The sequence below is a fragment of the Trichoderma gamsii genome, assembly GCF_001481775.2.
Source record: "Trichoderma gamsii strain T6085 chromosome Unknown Scaffold_3.2, whole genome shotgun sequence".
NCBI lineage: Eukaryota > Fungi > Ascomycota > Sordariomycetes > Hypocreales > Hypocreaceae > Trichoderma > Trichoderma gamsii.
The window spans coordinates 1,464,374-1,481,060 of record NW_020171340.1 but is presented as its reverse complement, the minus strand read 5'-3'; the positions used below and the strand labels follow the sequence as shown (position 1 = coordinate 1,481,060).

General features: G+C 47.7%; 8 protein-coding genes across 8 annotated transcripts; 4 read left to right on the top strand and 4 right to left on the bottom strand.

The window, feature by feature from the left end:
* Positions 1-85: 85 nt before the first annotated feature.
* On the top strand, positions 86-1,114 carry TGAM01_v201465 (hypothetical protein; the record flags this gene model as incomplete). The annotated part of the gene is made up of 4 exons (XM_018804820.1): positions 86-94; positions 144-569; positions 634-781; positions 849-1,114. The coding sequence occupies 4 exons, from the start codon at positions 86-88 to the stop codon at positions 1,112-1,114; spliced, it is 849 nt and encodes a 282-aa protein (XP_018662088.1).
* A 1,175-nt stretch (positions 1,115-2,289) lies between these two features.
* On the bottom strand, positions 2,290-3,172 carry TGAM01_v201464 (hypothetical protein; the record flags this gene model as incomplete). The annotated part of the gene is made up of 2 exons (XM_018804819.1): positions 2,290-3,060; positions 3,131-3,172. The coding sequence occupies 2 exons, from the start codon at positions 3,170-3,172 to the stop codon at positions 2,290-2,292; spliced, it is 813 nt and encodes a 270-aa protein (XP_018662087.1).
* A 906-nt stretch (positions 3,173-4,078) lies between these two features.
* Positions 4,079-5,658, top strand: TGAM01_v201463 (hypothetical protein; the record flags this gene model as incomplete). The annotated part of the gene is made up of 4 exons (XM_024548769.1): positions 4,079-4,214; positions 4,305-4,400; positions 4,468-4,994; positions 5,077-5,658. The coding sequence occupies 4 exons, from the start codon at positions 4,079-4,081 to the stop codon at positions 5,656-5,658; spliced, it is 1,341 nt and encodes a 446-aa protein (XP_024406585.1).
* Positions 5,659-5,984: 326 nt separating this feature from the next.
* On the bottom strand, positions 5,985-6,935 carry TGAM01_v201462 (hypothetical protein; the record flags this gene model as incomplete). The annotated part of the gene is made up of 1 exon (XM_018804817.1): positions 5,985-6,935. One exon carries the CDS (start codon positions 6,933-6,935, stop codon positions 5,985-5,987), a length of 951 nt encoding a protein of 316 aa, XP_018662085.1.
* Positions 6,936-7,667: 732 nt separating this feature from the next.
* On the bottom strand, positions 7,668-9,125 carry TGAM01_v201461 (major facilitator superfamily transporter; the record flags this gene model as incomplete). The annotated part of the gene is made up of 1 exon (XM_018804816.1): positions 7,668-9,125. The coding sequence occupies one exon, from the start codon at positions 9,123-9,125 to the stop codon at positions 7,668-7,670; it is 1,458 nt and encodes a 485-aa protein (XP_018662084.1).
* Positions 9,126-9,407: 282 nt separating this feature from the next.
* On the top strand, positions 9,408-11,411 carry TGAM01_v201460 (C6 transcription factor domain-containing protein; the record flags this gene model as incomplete). Its single annotated transcript, XM_018804815.2, has 1 exon — positions 9,408-11,411. One exon carries the CDS (start codon positions 9,408-9,410, stop codon positions 11,409-11,411), a length of 2,004 nt encoding a protein of 667 aa, XP_018662083.1.
* Positions 11,412-12,323: 912 nt separating this feature from the next.
* TGAM01_v201459 (hypothetical protein) lies at positions 12,324-14,062 on the top strand (the record flags this gene model as incomplete). The annotated part of the gene is made up of 2 exons (XM_018804814.1): positions 12,324-12,503; positions 12,563-14,062. The coding sequence occupies 2 exons, from the start codon at positions 12,324-12,326 to the stop codon at positions 14,060-14,062; spliced, it is 1,680 nt and encodes a 559-aa protein (XP_018662082.1).
* A 98-nt stretch (positions 14,063-14,160) lies between these two features.
* On the bottom strand, positions 14,161-15,319 carry TGAM01_v201458 (hypothetical protein; the record flags this gene model as incomplete). The annotated part of the gene is made up of 2 exons (XM_018804813.1): positions 14,161-14,557; positions 14,625-15,319. The coding sequence occupies 2 exons, from the start codon at positions 15,317-15,319 to the stop codon at positions 14,161-14,163; spliced, it is 1,092 nt and encodes a 363-aa protein (XP_018662081.1).
* Positions 15,320-16,687: the final 1,368 nt, after the last annotated feature.

Below are 16,687 nucleotides of genomic sequence, written 5' to 3'. Positions count from 1 at the left end.
GAGAAATACTCCTCAGCAATCGATCCAGTCTCAATAACAGAATCCCAGTCTCTTTCTATTCAGCATACCATCCATCTCAATCACCATGTTGAAGGTAATGGTCCTCTCCTCTCTCAAAGCCAGTGCCAGCTAACCCATTGAAGTTTTCTGTCTCCTTACTTGCCGGTGCGGCTATGGTTGCTGCTTTCCCTCCCTCCATCATCAAGGCGCCTACTGAACCCGTTCCTGATACCGTGGACTTCTCCGTCCCTCAAGGAAACTGGATGCCCTCTCGCACCAGTCCCGATGTTCCCTCTGCTGCCAATGTTAAGCTTTCTGCCCGTGCCACTGGCGAGAAGGTCAGCAACGGCAACATTGCCAGATTTGACAACTCAAACATTCAAGAGGGTGCGGGCGATGGTGTTGACAGCTACACGCTGTACCTTGGCAGCGGAAGCACATCTGCTGGCTGGCCAGACCAGAGCCGCTGGGTTTCTTTCGAGAACATGTTCAACAACTATAAGCCTCAGATGTTCGCTGCCTGTGGTAACCAGGATGGTCGTATTCCCAATACCGATGGCCCTGAAGTGGTAAGTTTCCCTATCAATCAATTCTGCCACAACCAAATTGCTCACCCGGTATGAATTGAAATAGGGAGCTATTTGGGACGGCATTCAAATGACTTCAGCGGCAACTGGAGTCGATCACCGTTTCGTGCTCGCCATTTTGATGCAGGAATCACACGGCTGTGTACGTGTCAACACTACCTCCGGTGGTGTTAGGAACCCAGGTTTGATGCAGGGTGAGTAATCACAGCCTCTTAGATGGGTTTCAATTTCTAAAGCAGAAGAGCACTAACCGTTGCAAAGATCACAATGGAGTGGGCAGCTGCAACGACAACCATACCGTACAGAAGCCTTGCCCCTCCGCCACCATCTACCAGATGATCCGAGAGGGAACCGCTGGTACCTCATCCGGTGACGGCTTGGCCAACTGCATCAACCAGTCTGGCCACGGTGATGTCTCCGATTTCTATCGCGGTGCTCGTATCTACAACTCTGGATCCATCTCTAAGAGCGGTAACCTTCAGAGTAACATTGCTACTCACTGCTATGCTTCTGACATTGCAAAGTAAGCCTATATTCCATGCTTCTTACACCGCTCAAATCAGAGTTTCTGGATGCTAACAAAAGACGCTACAATAGCCGACTGACTGGTTGGGTCAATGCGCCGTCGCGCTGTACTTGTGATAGCAACCCTGGCAGCTGCGGTGTTGTTACTAACTAGTTCGACTATAGTTTTAGTTAATACGCAGCAAAACCTCAAAGGCTAACCGGGGTCTAAGGACGTTACGCTGATCAACCAGGAATTCATTTCTAGTACATACACTTTGGGCTTGACAAAGGCCTATTTCGGGTACCCGTATATAAACACATGATGTACATATAATATCAGGGGTAGCATGTTTAGATGATTTGAGTGGAGAAAGAAATCATTGGTCTCACGAAAAGAGTGCCATGCATCTATATATATGCTGTTGTTCAATTCGACAAAACAACGTGACTGCTTACCTTCAATAGCTCATGGAAGTGTGGATCATGACTCATCCTACTACTAGTCGGTATGTCCAGCTTCGAGAACTTCGTCCAGGTCTCTGGAATTTATATGTTCATCAGCTTGTGCAAAACAGTTTACCAACCACGCTACCAAACTGCCTACATGCCAAGACTGAAATTTGTTATGAGGTTTTGATGTATGATCGAGGTAACAAGTGTATTAAACCCGTTGAATATACAGATTCTTAGGTATCAATCGAGAAAGGAAGTACTTTGTGGATACTTTCATGCGTTCGATCCTTTCGTTCCGATTATTCGCAACCAGCATGGCTAACCGGCTTTGACATGGCGCAAACCAACACAATCACAAAGGAGAGTAAACATAGGTGGGACAAACACTGAAGATGTCAAAGTCTCACAGTATTCGGTATTAACGTACGTGAGCTCTGATCTGCGTAGGCTTTTTGCAGGAGGAGATGAAGTGGAAATTTGACAATGTGCCAGAGCCTGTCCTAGAGCCTTTTGCTACTTAAAAAAAACTTAGCATAAACATAGATTGCATCGTCGGGTATGCGCAAGAAGTTATTGTTTATAACCAGCGCATGGCTTATAGCATTCATACAGTTGAAGACCGAAAACACGTTCTATTTTTTTGCTCAGTCGACTCTTGGTCTATGTGGAAACGAGAGTTATATTAGCCCATAGACCTATTGCTACAATTATGACTAAATGGGTTGTAGCCAGTTATATAACTTTACAACCACTGCTGGTTCCCTAAATGCGATACAAATCCTCCGGCATCTTTCTCAATAGTAGCGTTATGCATAACCTTGAGTACGTCTGTGACTGCTTCCGAGGGCTGTACAGGCCCTGTGAAATTAGGCTGATACGTCTGAAACGCTGCTCCCATAGCCATGAGGTTGTTTTGCTGCTTTTCGTTGGGATTGAGCAAGTGGCCTGTGTCGACTGTCCCGGGGCATACAGCCAGAAAAAGGATTCCTTCATCGATATACTGCGCTTGGAATTTTGTAATAAGAGTGTTCAGCGCCCCCTTGCTGACCACGTAAGGGTAACCGAGAGTCAGCTTCCACTTGTTGGTCATGGTTGGCTCGGCCAAGCCTGACGAGATGGCAATGACCTTTTTCGCGGTGCCTTTCCGGACAAGCGGAACAACAAGATTAAATAGGTGCGCGTTACCGACAACATTTATGCGGAACAGGTCTAACATGTCTTCTTCCAGCAGCTTAGGGTCTGCCAAGCCCAGATCCTGGACATCGTCCAGGCCGGACCAGTCCGAGATCTTGCCCGCGTTGGCAATGACATAATCGAGTTTACCATTGGTTATCTTAGATACGATGGCGACAGCAGCTTGGAGCTCTTCGACTTTGGTCATGTCAGCCTGGACGACAGTGATGTTTGAGGCAGTTATCTCCGCGGCTATCTTCTTCTCTGTTGCCTCTTTGTCGCGGACCAGAGCAACAACAACATTATTGGCATCGGCGGATAGTTGTCGAACGAACTCAAACTTTAAAGATAGTAGGATATGGTCAGTTGATAATTGTTTACACAATCGTAGGTGCCTAACAGATACGTACTCCAATGCCTCGCGACGCGCCAGTAATAAGATAAGAGGCCATGTTGACAAGCTTTTACGAGAGGTAGTGAAGAATAGGTGCTTCAGGGACAGTCAATACACCGCTATTGATCGTGGTGGTCATGTATACGTGGGATATGAACGGGAAAGCATCGCATTTTATATATTGTTAAAGTCATCGCGTGGTCCACAGCTCTGGCACCCATTGTTGGTTGTGGTAAATATCTAGCATTTTCCATCAAATTGCATTTCAATCACTTGGCTGTATTCTCGCGGATAGTTGCTAGGCGGCGGACTTGAAAGAATTTTACTTCAAGTGCATGCCTGTCTTGAACTCGGGCATCAGTTGCGACCCGCGCCGAGGACGAAGTGGAATTTCAAAAGCTCGTGAAAAGTTGCCCTGGTGGATTCGGCTGGTTCCGATCTAGCTCCTTGATTGGTCTTCCACCCAAGATCGACTGGGGGCTTTCACCGGGTTTATGCTAAGCCCGGGGAAGCCCCAGACCGCCCCTCCTGGTTGGGCTGACGGGGAATCAAACTTGTCGGAGTTTCACCAGACGCATTTTGCACCTACGTGACGGTTCCTCGCTTAGCTATCTACTGCTTTCTTCCGCGCATACTCTCTCTTCCGCTTGAAACTCAGCTTCGCGAAAAGTTGACTCACGTATTCCAGCTACACCCAAACTGTATGGCGTCGCATGCAGCTGACCAGCAGAATAAGACTAGAAGAGGATGTTGGACTTGCAAAGGTAGAGCTTCAGCCCTTTCATTGGGTGCTTTAAGATGGATACACTGACGGGAGACCCCCAAATGAAATTCGTATGCAGATCGCCGGGTTGCCTGCGACCGCCAAGTCCCAAGCTGTTCAAATTGCATCAAGTCGGATCGGAAATGTTTGGGCTACGGTGTGCGACTCTCCTGGCCACGAACCAGTGATTCCAAAAGAGCCATGGTAGGCATGTCAAACTCGCGCTCACACCCAGCACAAGTAGTCGCAAAACGCCGATCTACCTTGCTGCTGGTACACACATCATCCAGAGACATCGACATGTACCACTATCTTCGAAAGCTGCGAACTGGAAGATGTAAGTCTTGTTCCAAATTTGTAATCAATAAGTCCATGGAAGCCCAAAGCGGGCTGAGAGCTGACCCGATTTTGCGGCTCGCGCACTTAGATGAGAGACAGCCGGTCCACTTTGTATTCCCTCCACCGCCTCTGCCCTGGTCTCCAGGCAATCCTGATTCCAACACTCTGGAACTAGTAGACTATTGTAAGCCTGTCGTTCTCGAAGTCTGCTTGGCTGGCGGGTCACTGTTGCTGACTTTCTTCTCTTGCAGTTGCCAATGTATCTTACTCGACGCTGTCAATTTTAGGGGTCGATCCTGGTCGTCTGCGAGATCTTCTGCTTCGTATGACTATTTCTAGCAACACACTCCCCACCTTCGCGCTCAAATCATCACTGCTGGCCGTATCCTCACTGCATCGTGACGGTCTGCGGGATTTGGCTCTCCGGTATAAGATCGCTGCCATCAACGCCCTGGCGGAATCAGCCAAATCCGGACACCCAGATGCTCTGGAGTCCGCACAACATGCTGCTACCTGCATGCTTTTGGCCACTTTTGAGACCCAGCACCACTCCGAGTCTTCAGGCCAATGGGTGCTTTATGTTGACGGTGCCAAGCGCATCGTCCAAACCACAGGTCTTGACAAACGATCAGATCAAGCTGAGCTCAATCCTGTTCTAGATTGGATTTACTATTTGGACATTATGTCATGGTTTGTCATACGGCATTGGCGCCACCCTTCCACATTACCACATTCCACTGCAGATGAGATTGCCCTGTGTCGTGGGAAATCTCCCTTAGTAAGTACAACCGAGCACGACGGACTTATCGCACAAATAGTCGCCGCCATCAAAGTAGCCTGAGCTGACTTTGCTACTATAGTTACTGAATCGCACTACCTCAATTCGGACAGTTTTGGGACCTATTGCTGCTGTATGCGATATTCTCGTTCAGCCCCATGATCCCCGAGCTCAGGCTGCCGAGTACCAAAGTAAACTCCGCTCACTAGAGAGTATACTTATCAACAACCCCGTACCTAAGGCCGCTGTATCAGAGTCAGATGAGGGAGAAGACATTATAGCAGAGCTTTATTACCTTGCAACTCTCGTCTACCTTTTTAATGGATCAGCAAGTTCTTGTAGTCTAGACCATCAGGTCGATGGCTTGATCGACCGCGGATTTCACCTCATCAGAAAGCTCAGCACATGCGAGCGATCTTTCCCGCTCCTGATACTTGGTTCTGAAGCACGCAATGATGAGGAACGAATGCTCTTACTAGAACTTATCCACAAGACTGGGGCAAAACACAACGACAGCAGCCTCATGCGTATAAAAGCGGGCCTTGAAATGGTGTGGTCACAGCGAGACCTTGAAGCTGATGAAGATGAATACAGCGACCTAAGCTACCTCCACAGACTAGACACTGTCATCAGCTCTGCATGTACGTTGCCATTCTTTTCGTGAGTTTAGTAGTTTGGGCTATATCTGGAAAGGAAAGTTTTTATTGTCCGTTGAGCGATGGTATCTAGATGGTAGCAGCTAGTATAAGTATAGTATGTCTAGAAAACTCAGATATCTGCAATGTTGTTGTAAGGCCATCTGTAACTGGTATTTAGGTGTTCTATAGTTCTAAATGTATAGCTAAAGTCCACATTATGGCAGAACCTAACAAGAATAAGAATACACGGGCAGCCTCTATAAAGATATCCTAGGAATCTCTCTCCAGAGTAGTGTAAAAGACACTAACAATAGGATTGCAATAAGTTTTACTCAATTTCCAACATGTATCATTACAATTGAACGGCAAGTTGAACGAGCATCTCCATGGTTGCATTATTCACCTGCGAGGAATCCCACACAGTAGAAAGTTTTGTGATGCTGCCATTAGAGTCCAGCTTGAAACCCGATATGCCATTCTGAGTAGGCGCTGTAGGGGAACCGATCCACTCGTAGGCACCGCCCCCCGAGGAGCCTACAACATGTCGAACGGTAGTACCCTTACCGTAAGGTACACTGGTCAGTGCTCGAAAAAGGTATTGCTGTATGCTATTTCGACCTTCTATTCGAGTCCGCGTGGTACGATCTTCAAAGATGGCATCGAATGAAAACAGCGATGCGGCTACAATGCTGTTGCCAGTTGAAAGGGCGTCGTTAAGTTGGGAAGTAACATTCTGTATCACAGGATTCGGTGTCGTTGTTATGTTGGATTCGCCAAATGTCTTGGGGAACTCGTCGCTAGGGCTTTTCAATGCAATAAGCCCGTCGTGTCGCCCATCCCAGTAGTCCACCCATCGCGCAACTTTGCCGTCTTTGAAGTCCACGGCGGCTATAGTGCGAGTTTCAAATCCAAACATGTCTGGCGTATCTTCACCAAAAACTACCGCACTGTTCATGTCGCCGATGATCTTAAGGGGATAGGATCTCCCGTCCGGCTTGCCCTGGCTTATAAATTGCGAAAAGGCAGATGGCATATTTGCTTTATCCACCCCGAAGCCGATTATAGCGTCGAAATAGACATCTCCACTGGGTGCAAAGTACGACGCCCAGCCATCTATGTCGTGAAGGCTCTTGATAGTGAAAAAGTCGTGAAGAAAATCGACGAGTGCAGGCGTAGCGTGGCTAGTATCAGCAATGTTGGGGTAAAGGGAGGACGTATCTCGAGCCTGATGAGTCGGCGAGGCTCCCGCGCAGCTGATAAACGCCATAATGACGGCCGTCCCAATAACGGATAAAATTTGCATTTTGAACTAGCCTCAGATGGTTACAATGTCTCGTTAATGTATGTTGACCAAAGTCATTGCAAATCGGGCATGAAGCTGCTGGGTACAAGAGTTATCTTATAGTACATCCAGTAACACAAATCACAGCTAAAAAAGGAACTGGAATAGTTCGGCCGACTGCAATGGCTACCAGTCGCCATGCAGGCAACCTCATAGAGGCACTTGATAATATTACTCAGAGCCGCGCGCACGGTCAGCTAGCCATCAGACCAAGGATGCTTTATTCAAGTTCTACAATAGCTGAGGAAATAATAGATACATGTAAGCCGCGCGTGCTGTAAGCCAATCTCAAAATCAGCCGAAAATATTGTATCTGTAAGCCGCGCGCGATGTTAGCTAATATCAAGATCAAGGATGCCTTATGCAAGATCTACACTAGCTGAGAATATTATACTGTAAGCCGCGCGCGCTGCTAGGCTACTTTGTCCAAGGTTTGCTTTGGGTGCTAAGTCACTAAATGTTTACTTGGAATAGCTAGATCAATTTACTAGTAAGTATCAAATATTTTAGTAATAAGTAAATAGTGGTAAACATATACTACTAGGTATCAATAGTATCTCGTATTCCGCATACTCTTCATGCAGTTTTCTGCCTATGAATTCCTATCGCTCTATTTAAGAGCACCATTGCAGCCGTGGTGACGATAGCACCACATGGATATACCGCTTGGAGTCTGTGCCTTCCACCCAGCTCTCAGTTCGCAGCATATTTTGACAGAGCTCTTAGCTTGTCTCCAAAAATCCAAAAGGCAAAGGGTGCCGGAATACCCACGCCAATGCTAACAAAGGCGAGAACGCTGGTTCCCCATCCATAACCTAGATCGCTGTAGAGGTATGGAGCAAAGAGAGGGAATCCAAACCCCGCCAAGCTGCGGAGAAACGCGCAAGCAGCCATAGCACTGGCCGCGTAGGTCGGGTAGCTGTCGATGATGTACGTTTGCATGCCCTGCAAACACCCCATAGTCCCTGCCGAGCAAATGGCGACACCAATATTGGGCATGATCCAGTGGAGGCGGGCCTGTACACTCCAGCCATACCAGAACAGACCGATGGAGACCATGATGGAACCGATGAACATGGTTGGCATTCGGAACTCAGGCCGCCCAATACCGTTGTTTCTGCCCTTGAGGTTGCGGTATATTCGATCGATGAAAAAGAGGTTGAGTAAAAGACCCGCGAAAGAACCGATAGCGATAGAGAGGTAGTTTAACCCGCCAACACCCACACTCTCGCCATACCATCCTGTCCAAATTTCTGGAAATGTGCCGAGCATCAGATAAAGTGTCCCGAAGAGGTACGCCATATAGATTGCAATAACCGTGATGATCGGTTGGGTTGTGAACATGCGAAATGGTCTTTGCAGAGCCCTGCCGATTTTCTCCACAAGTCTTTCACACTCGAGGTTTCCAGTATGCAGCTTGTGGTTTCCTGTAGCTCTCACGATAAAATCTCGCTTCCTTCGTAATAAGGTATCTGGATGCGACTCGCGGAGCCATATCAAGCCTATGGCCTGGATAAACAGAGCTGCGACGCTAGATGACCAGAATACCCAACGCCAGGTAGTGTACTCGGCAATAAAGCCTCCAGCAATCGGCCCAACAACCGGACCCAGAAGCGGTGCGAGAGTGTAAATTCCCATAGCTTTCCCACGTTCCTCGGCGCTCCAGATATCACTGATAGCGCCTCCTCCCAGAGCAAGAGGGGCGCTTCCGCCAATACCAGCTAAAAAGCGAAAGACAAATAATTCGGCCGGAGTCTGTGCAAAGCCACAGCCTAGGTTCCATGCAAGATACCATATATTGCTAAGCTGCAGTAGACGCACCCTTCCGTAAAGCTCAGATGCGGGTCCGAAAAAAATTGGCCCGATGGCGTAGGCGAGGATGAAAATAGACAGGGCCAATTCGACCTCCAGTTTGCTGTTCATGCTGAGGTCTTCGCCCAGTTTAGATAGAGCTGGCGCTATCATGGCAGATGAGACAGGGGAAATGAATGTGAAGAACGACACCGCTACCGTATAGCGCCATTTGATCTTGTTCGGCCAATTCTTTGGGTTCTCTGGGTCTTGCGGTCCATCCCAGGTGACGAGATTGGGATCATTGATGTTTTCCGCAGGTAAATTCGCTGCTTCCAAGTCCGACTGTTTTTGATCCATTGTTGTTAAATTTGTTTTCTGAAACAACCAAACATAAAATTGTTTCTTCTCTCATCCGTGCCAGAATTTTGAGTGCCTTTATATAACATCTTATGAACCAACTTCAATAGAGTTAGGGGCCACTAGCCAATCGGAGCCAAGGATGTACTTCGGACCCGTGTTGCGCACCCGTGCTGCATTTATTGCACTTCAGATTACATCCGTTACTCTTTTCATTCCCACCCGAGCGGAACAAGTCATTGGATAAACTTGAGCCGTAACCGACGGCCGTCAAGCGTTGCAATGCCTTTTCGACCTATCGCGATTGCTCCCACGCCTAAAGAGGCCCCAATTGAGCGCGGGATTGACGATTTACAACGCAGCAGTACAATGCCCTACACCTGTCAACAGTGTGTGCGCAGAAAGGTCAAATGTGACAAGACGCTTCCATCATGCTCAAGCTGCGGCAAAGGCAAGTTTGAGTGCGTCTATCTGGCACCGGACCCCCCGCGCCCGCGAAAGCGAAAGCGGAACGAGGACGTGCACGAGCGGTTGGTGCGATATGAGCGCATCTTACAAGAGAATGGCCTTCTCTCTGTAGCTGATGGCAAAGAGACGTGCCAGAGCACGCAAAATTCAATGTCCCATGCGAGAACGGCTGGCGAGCTGCTCTCCAGTGACGGCAAATCCCGGTATATAGGCAGTGGTCTCTGGCTCAATACTGGACTAGTCAGCATAGATGAAAGACCGGAGGATGCAGACGAAGATCAGCCTGTTCCATCAGTGGCTACAAATCTGTTCACAACTGATCCAATAACCGGTGTGCTGCTTGGAAGTTGCCAAACTCTTGCCGATTATCATCCCAGCCACAGAGATGCACTGAAGCTTTGGGTGACGCATGTTGAAAATGTCGAGCCTCTTTGCAAAATCCTACACATTCCGACAACAACAAGAATGGTTGAAACAGTTTCTCGGAAGCCCTCCATGGCGTCAAAAGCGGACGAGTGCTTGCTCTTCGCCATATACCACTTTGCCGTATTCTCCATGTCGGATGAGGCTTGTGTGCTCGAATTCGGGCAGTCGCGCATTGAGTTAATGTCCAAGTACCAACATGCCGTTTGGCAAGCCCTAGTGAATGCATCATGGCTGAAGACAACACAAATGCCCATCATCCAGGCGTACGTGCTCTTTCTGATTTCCATTCGCACACAAATTGATCCTCACCTGTTTTGGATATTGACCGGTATTGCGGTCCGCATCGCTCAGCGTATGGGACTCCATCGCGATGGAGAGGGACTTGGATTACCCCCGTTTGACGTTCAAATGCGGCGGCGAGTGTTTTGGCAGCTTCTCCCCCTCGACGGATACGCAGGTCAAATCTCAGGCACCGGAATTTCCATCTCACCCAATAGCTGGGACACCAAACCACCGCTCAACATTAATGATCTGCAGATTTACCCCGATATGACGCACCACCCTGAAGAGCAAAAAGGTGCTTCTGAGATGATTTACTGTCTCACGAAAACAGAGTTGTCCAATTTGTACACGCGGACTGGCGTCGAAACGAAAGATACCGGTGGTACAATTCAACTGAAAGCGAGCGGGGAACTTGAAATGCTTATCGACGAGGTCGAAAACTCTATTGAGACCAAGTATCTCCGGTACTGCGATATCATCAACCCGCTGCACGTTCTAGTACTTGGGAGCGTGAGATCTGCTACCAACGCGGCACGACTGCGCAACCGAATCTCCCCACTAATGAATCATACCATTGGCGATCCCGAGAGGAAACAGCTTTGCACTCTGGCTCAGAAGATTATTGATACCGACTGCGCACTCTATAGTAACCCTCACTTGAGAAAGTTTCGATGGAAAATAAAGGCAATGTTCCTCTGGGATGCGCTAATGTGCATCCTGACCAGCCTAGCAAAGGTGGGATTCTTTTCGCCCGCAGAGCTCAAGAGTACCTGGAGCAAAGTAGCAGACGTCTACTTGAATCACCCTGAAATTTTTGACACCAAGACTGCGTTTCATGTTGCAGTTGGCAAGATAACACTCAAAGCCTGGGCAACCAATCCACCAAGCGATGCCACATCCGAGCCGGATTTTGTCACCACTTTGCGCTCTCAGCGCGAGAACAGGCCCACTGGCGCTGCAGAGAAAATTGGAAATGATACATTCGATGAAGAAGGTGGAATGAGTGTATCCTCACTCAACGACTCAATTTTTAGCAGCTTGGATGGAGTCGACTTCAGTTTGGCCAACGGTTTCAGCCTTTTTCCTTCAGATTGGTTCCTTGAGAACTAGCTTATTGGCTTTTACATGTAAACATGCCAACATGCTTTCTTTCGCCAAACCAAATTAGCGACTTGTTGTTTCCTTGGAGTGTCTTCGGTATTGGCCTCTACTGCGAGAAAGAAACAGGGAGTGTTTGGGAAGAAGCTTCCTCCATAAGTAAAATGCCGAGAAAGGCAACAGAGATGAAGATGGTAACTTAACTATAATGATACATTAATCTTTCGCTCTGTGTGCTTTAAATATTATTTTCGCTCTTGTATTGTAATACACTTCTGTGATCCTCAATATATTCTATCGGTTCTATGCGGAGATGTGCTAAAACTCTCTACAATGCAATCCATGCGCCCAAGAGTCTAGGGGCACGGCTCCATTCAAACAATACAAAGCTGTGCTAAATACAGCTATATAATAAGTTTCTTCAAGCCAAAGAAGGTAAAAGAACGGGCTAGAGATTGTTAAGATGAAAGAAGAAGCGAGGGAGCAAAAAAAGAAGACGTATATTACTGAAAGGAGGGAAGAAAGAACAAAACATCTGCTAAATCCAGAAACGGTACCTTGAATCAACAAGTAAGTTCTTCCCAGCAATAACAAATGTCTCTTCTCTGCTGAATTGAAAAGAATCCTTGATCCATCAGTTTTAACTCCTGACAACTTTCAGCTACTAATGCTTCGAAAATCCATTCGTAGAAGCATTCCAAATGAAAAGGTTGCTCAAGGGTATCTCGTAGTGTGAGTCATCCGGCAACAAAACGGGGCCTAATCCTGTGCCTTTGGCTTTAGGCTGTTATTTTTCTTTGTCATCATATATATAACCCTGTCACCAAAAGCTTTAAAGTCCCAGAAAACGTCGGTCTGTTAATTCTCCATTATACCAGTTCATCTAAAATTCGTATTGAAATGTTTTCAATTACATGAACAACAATGGCAACGATCGATGTTATTACAGTCGCTGACCCTCAGGCAGCAGTCGTTGCGTCTTCAGTAAAGCCTTTCGCCGCAGAAGCCCCTTCCAGCGAGCATCCCGTTGAGCCGCTTCATCTTATAGACCGCCCACAAGCCCGCACAGCATTGCGATTGTATGCCATCTTATCGGCGCTATATGTAACTTACTCTACACGAGAGCATTTGTCAAAAACTATCTTACTAACAATACTTTGCAGCTCAGTCTCTTCATCGCTGCTCTCGATCAAACAATTGTTACAATATCAATTCCCACAATATGCGCTGATCTGCATTCCGCGTCGGGTTACGTATGGGTTGGTGGCGCCTACCTCGTAGCAAATGCAGCTTCAGGCCCAATCTGGGCGAGATGTAGCGATATTTGGGGCCGCAAGCCCATGCTCCTCATAGCTGTCGTCGTCTTTGCTGCTGCCAGCATACTAGCAGCCTTGAGCACCAACATGCCAATGCTGATCGCTGCAAGAGCACTGCAAGGCACTGCCGGCGGCGGTCTAATGCAACTGGTGACCATCACAATCTCAGACCTCTTCAGTGTGCGGAAGCGATCATTATACCTGGGATATGCGGGGGTCGTATGGGCTGTGGCTGGATCTACTGGGCCGCTAATTGGGGGTGCTTTTACGCAGTTCAAGACCTGGCGGTGGTGCTTCTGGATCAACCTCCCAATCTCTGCGACTGCCTTTATTCTGTTGCTTCTGTTGGACGTCCACAACCCGCGCACCAGACTAATCGAAGGCATGAAAGTCATTGACTGGTTTGGAACTTTCTCCATCCTGGCAGTAACTCTCTTGCTTCTTGTTGGACTGGATTTCGGCGGCGCGATATTTCCTTGGAGCAGCCCCAAGGTTATCTGCTTGATTATATTTGGAACCCTCATGATCGGTTTCTTCCTGTTTAGCGAGCATCGTCTGGCCAAGCATCCCCTGATGCCGCTGGGCGTGTTTAAAAGCTGGTCAAACAATGCAGTTTTCCTTGTTGTGTTTTCGCATGGCATGGTACTCATTGGCATCGAATATTACATGCCGCTCTATTTTCAAGGCGTGCGGCAAACCTCGCCTTTCGGGGCTGGTGTTCTACTATTACCACTGATAGTAACAACAGCCGTCATAGAAATAATTTCTGGCGTTTTAATTGATCGAACAGGACGCTACAGAGAGATCACATGGGTCGGCGTAACGCTCATGACGATAGGGACCGGGCTGTACATTACTTTTGAGTCCGACACATCGGTTGCAAAAGTGGTCGGGCTGCAAATCTTTGGCGGTTTGGGGCCTGCGCTTCTTTTCCAAGGCCCCATGATTGCAATCCAGAACACTGTTAGCCAAGCCGATACTGCGGCGGCCACGGCGTCCTTGGGCTTCATTCGCAATCTTGCCATGGCACTATCCGTTGTGGCGGGTGGTGTGGTATTCCAAAACAGTATGGACAGTCGACAATCATCCCTGGCCGCCGCTGGGCTTAGCCAATCTCTTCTTGAAGCTCTATCTGGCAGCATGGCAGCTGCAAACGTGGGCATTACGCGTACGATCCAGGATGCTGTGCAGCGTCAAGTCGTCCTCGACGCTTTCTCTTTCAGTGTGAGGAATTTGTTTATAATGTATGCATGCTTAGCAGCTGTTGGCATGATATCCAGCGCATTAATAAAGCATCGGACTCTGAAGACGGAGCATACAGAGACAAAGACAGGTATAAGTTACTAGTTTGAATGGTATACAGCAAACTTTACGACGTCTATGGAGCATATGCTTTAGTATTCCATTATTGTATGGTATTTAAGATAGCACCGCTAAGCTAGTACTCAGTTGACAAGTTGGTAATCTTGACTGACCGCACCTAAGCCGTCTTTAGTATAAAGAGCAAGGAAATGGGTCTGGTCGAGGGTATAAAGCCCAGGCCAGTGGGAACCGGCAGCACCCGTGATAGTAGTTGGGCCCCATGTTGAACCTCCGTTTGTACTAGTAACGACTTTCATCTGAGCTCCATCAATGCCGTTGCCACCGCCTCCGGCCACGTCCTCATTTGTCATAAAGCTTGTAACAAGGGTGCCACCGACATTGACAACTTGAGGAGCGCCGGCATTCTTTCCGTTCTTAGCTGTATACAAGCGTGCCCGCTGTCCCCAAGAGTTGCCGTCGTCGTGAGATAGAACATAGTCAATGGAAAAGGGGCCAGACTCCGTATTCTCAAAAACAGCACTAAATTTGGGTAACATGGTTAGTTCAAGGTCGGATTGACATTCCCAGATGGTGGTAAACAGCTTACATCAAGTTGCCTGAATTATCAAGATTGGCGACGCCAATCATTCCATCGCGCGACGTGATATTATCTCCAGATACCTTGATCCAGTTTGACCAAGTTAACCCTCCATCAGTTGAACGCTTCATATAGCCGTCCTGGTCTGCCCCATTGTTCTCAGCGGAATAGTAACATTGCAGCGATCCGTCCCTGGCGACACGTAGGAAAGGTTCCCAGAGGCCGTTGGGGGTGTTTGGAGTAGCTGCTTGTTGCTCCACGGTTGATGCATAGAGAAAGGTCTTGCCACCGTCATCGGAATAGGACAGAGTTATCCGGTAGTATGTGTAAGTGTTTCCGGTGCGATCATGGTTGCGGTAGGCATATACAATACGTCCACTAGGAAGCTGCAAAGGCATAGCGTTGTCAACATCATAAGCAGTTGAATTAGCACGGTAGACTTCGCCAACAAAGCTCCATGAAGAACCGCCATTGGTAGACTCAGCAAGTCGAAGAATACTCTGGCCGTTTTCATGCGCAGTATAACCAGCTATCAGGCCTCCGGTGTTAAGAGGGCTTGCTCGAATATATATGCCATTTGTATCAATAACAACAGGTGAGCCAGCCTGAGCCACGTTTCCGGGTGATCTTTGCTCAATGCTGACAGGGTTACCGAAAACCCCGACAGGAATGAGCAAAGCAGAAAATAGTTTATGGAGAAACATGACTGCCGAGTAAGTAATTGGATAGCAGGGTACTAGTGATACTATAGCTATAGAAAAAAAAAAAGAAATGCAGCTGTTATTTATAATTCATGGCGATACATATCTAAAGCAAGGCAGAGAATCAAGTCATGGGTGCCTCCATGATGTAAATCTGCAGCCTGTTTCAACCAGGCCCCAGCTTCCTTTCCTAGTATAGCCTAGTGACTATCCCCGCTAAAGGATGCTCACTTGTGCTCCTTCCAATACCCCGGGTGTACTTTATAGGAAATTCCGAGGGCTTCTTAACTGGCTATTTAATAATGAGAAGCATACTTTTTCTCCTAAAACATCGCAGATGTTATTGTTTCTGAAATCAACCGGTATCACGATTCTCGGACCGAATATTGCATCTTGGCCTGCTAGTTTAGGGTTCAGAGCAAAGGGGACGGATGTAATACCCTGAATCATCTTCGCGAACTCTTGCCTCTAGCAGCTGGAAGATAAATTCTACTTCAAGACCGTCACCATCTAGAATGCGTTTATAGCTAAGTAAGCGGCGGCATAAAATAGCAGAGTGCAGAGCTAAAGTGAGAACCTCTATACTATTGAGTTTTCCAACCATGATTAATATGTTGTCGTAGTCAACCTGTCTGGGATCGTCTAACCTTGTGTGGCTGTTGACAAAAAGGGGGTTTTGTGGAAACCGCAAAATTTACCTACAGGCGCTAGACTTCCTTCGGCTCCTAAGTTTGCAGTCCTTGCTCTCTTCTCTGCTGAGTGCAGAGTAGACATGACATAAGATGCTCTATAACAGAGAAGCACTACTACTACTATTAGTTTTCGTATGGAAACGCGACCCGCTTTGTGGATGAGCGTATATGCAGCACCCTTGGCAAAAAAAAGCGTATATGCACGGGCCCCTTGGCGTCGAGGCTTTGTTGACGCGGCCCAATCAAGTGCAGACATGCTGTTTCAAGCTGACTTGGCTTTGTTCTAACTCTGTTTTCGGAGAATTTTCTGGTTATAAAAAGGCCTACATAGGGAACGCAAGGCCAAAATGGTTGAAGCGTTTACTTCGCTTTTGTTATATAGTGTTTTCGCCAATGCTTGGAATCCCATCCTTGCGATGGCCACCGGCAGTTTTGACGATCGCAGGTGGACCTTTGAGTTTATGTAGCAACTGGAAGCGGGGACTATCCTACAAGAACGATAAACCGCGGCCGGTACTAGTATCTTAGATTTAGCCCTGCGGCGGACCCACGGGTGCTCCTGGCGCAAGAGTCCACCATGTAGCAAAATCGTTGTCTTACGTGTCAGGTCAGGTGTATGCTCAGCTGGAAAAGTATCTATCTGCATGCCCGTCAAGGTTAGTGGGTTGCACACATTCTC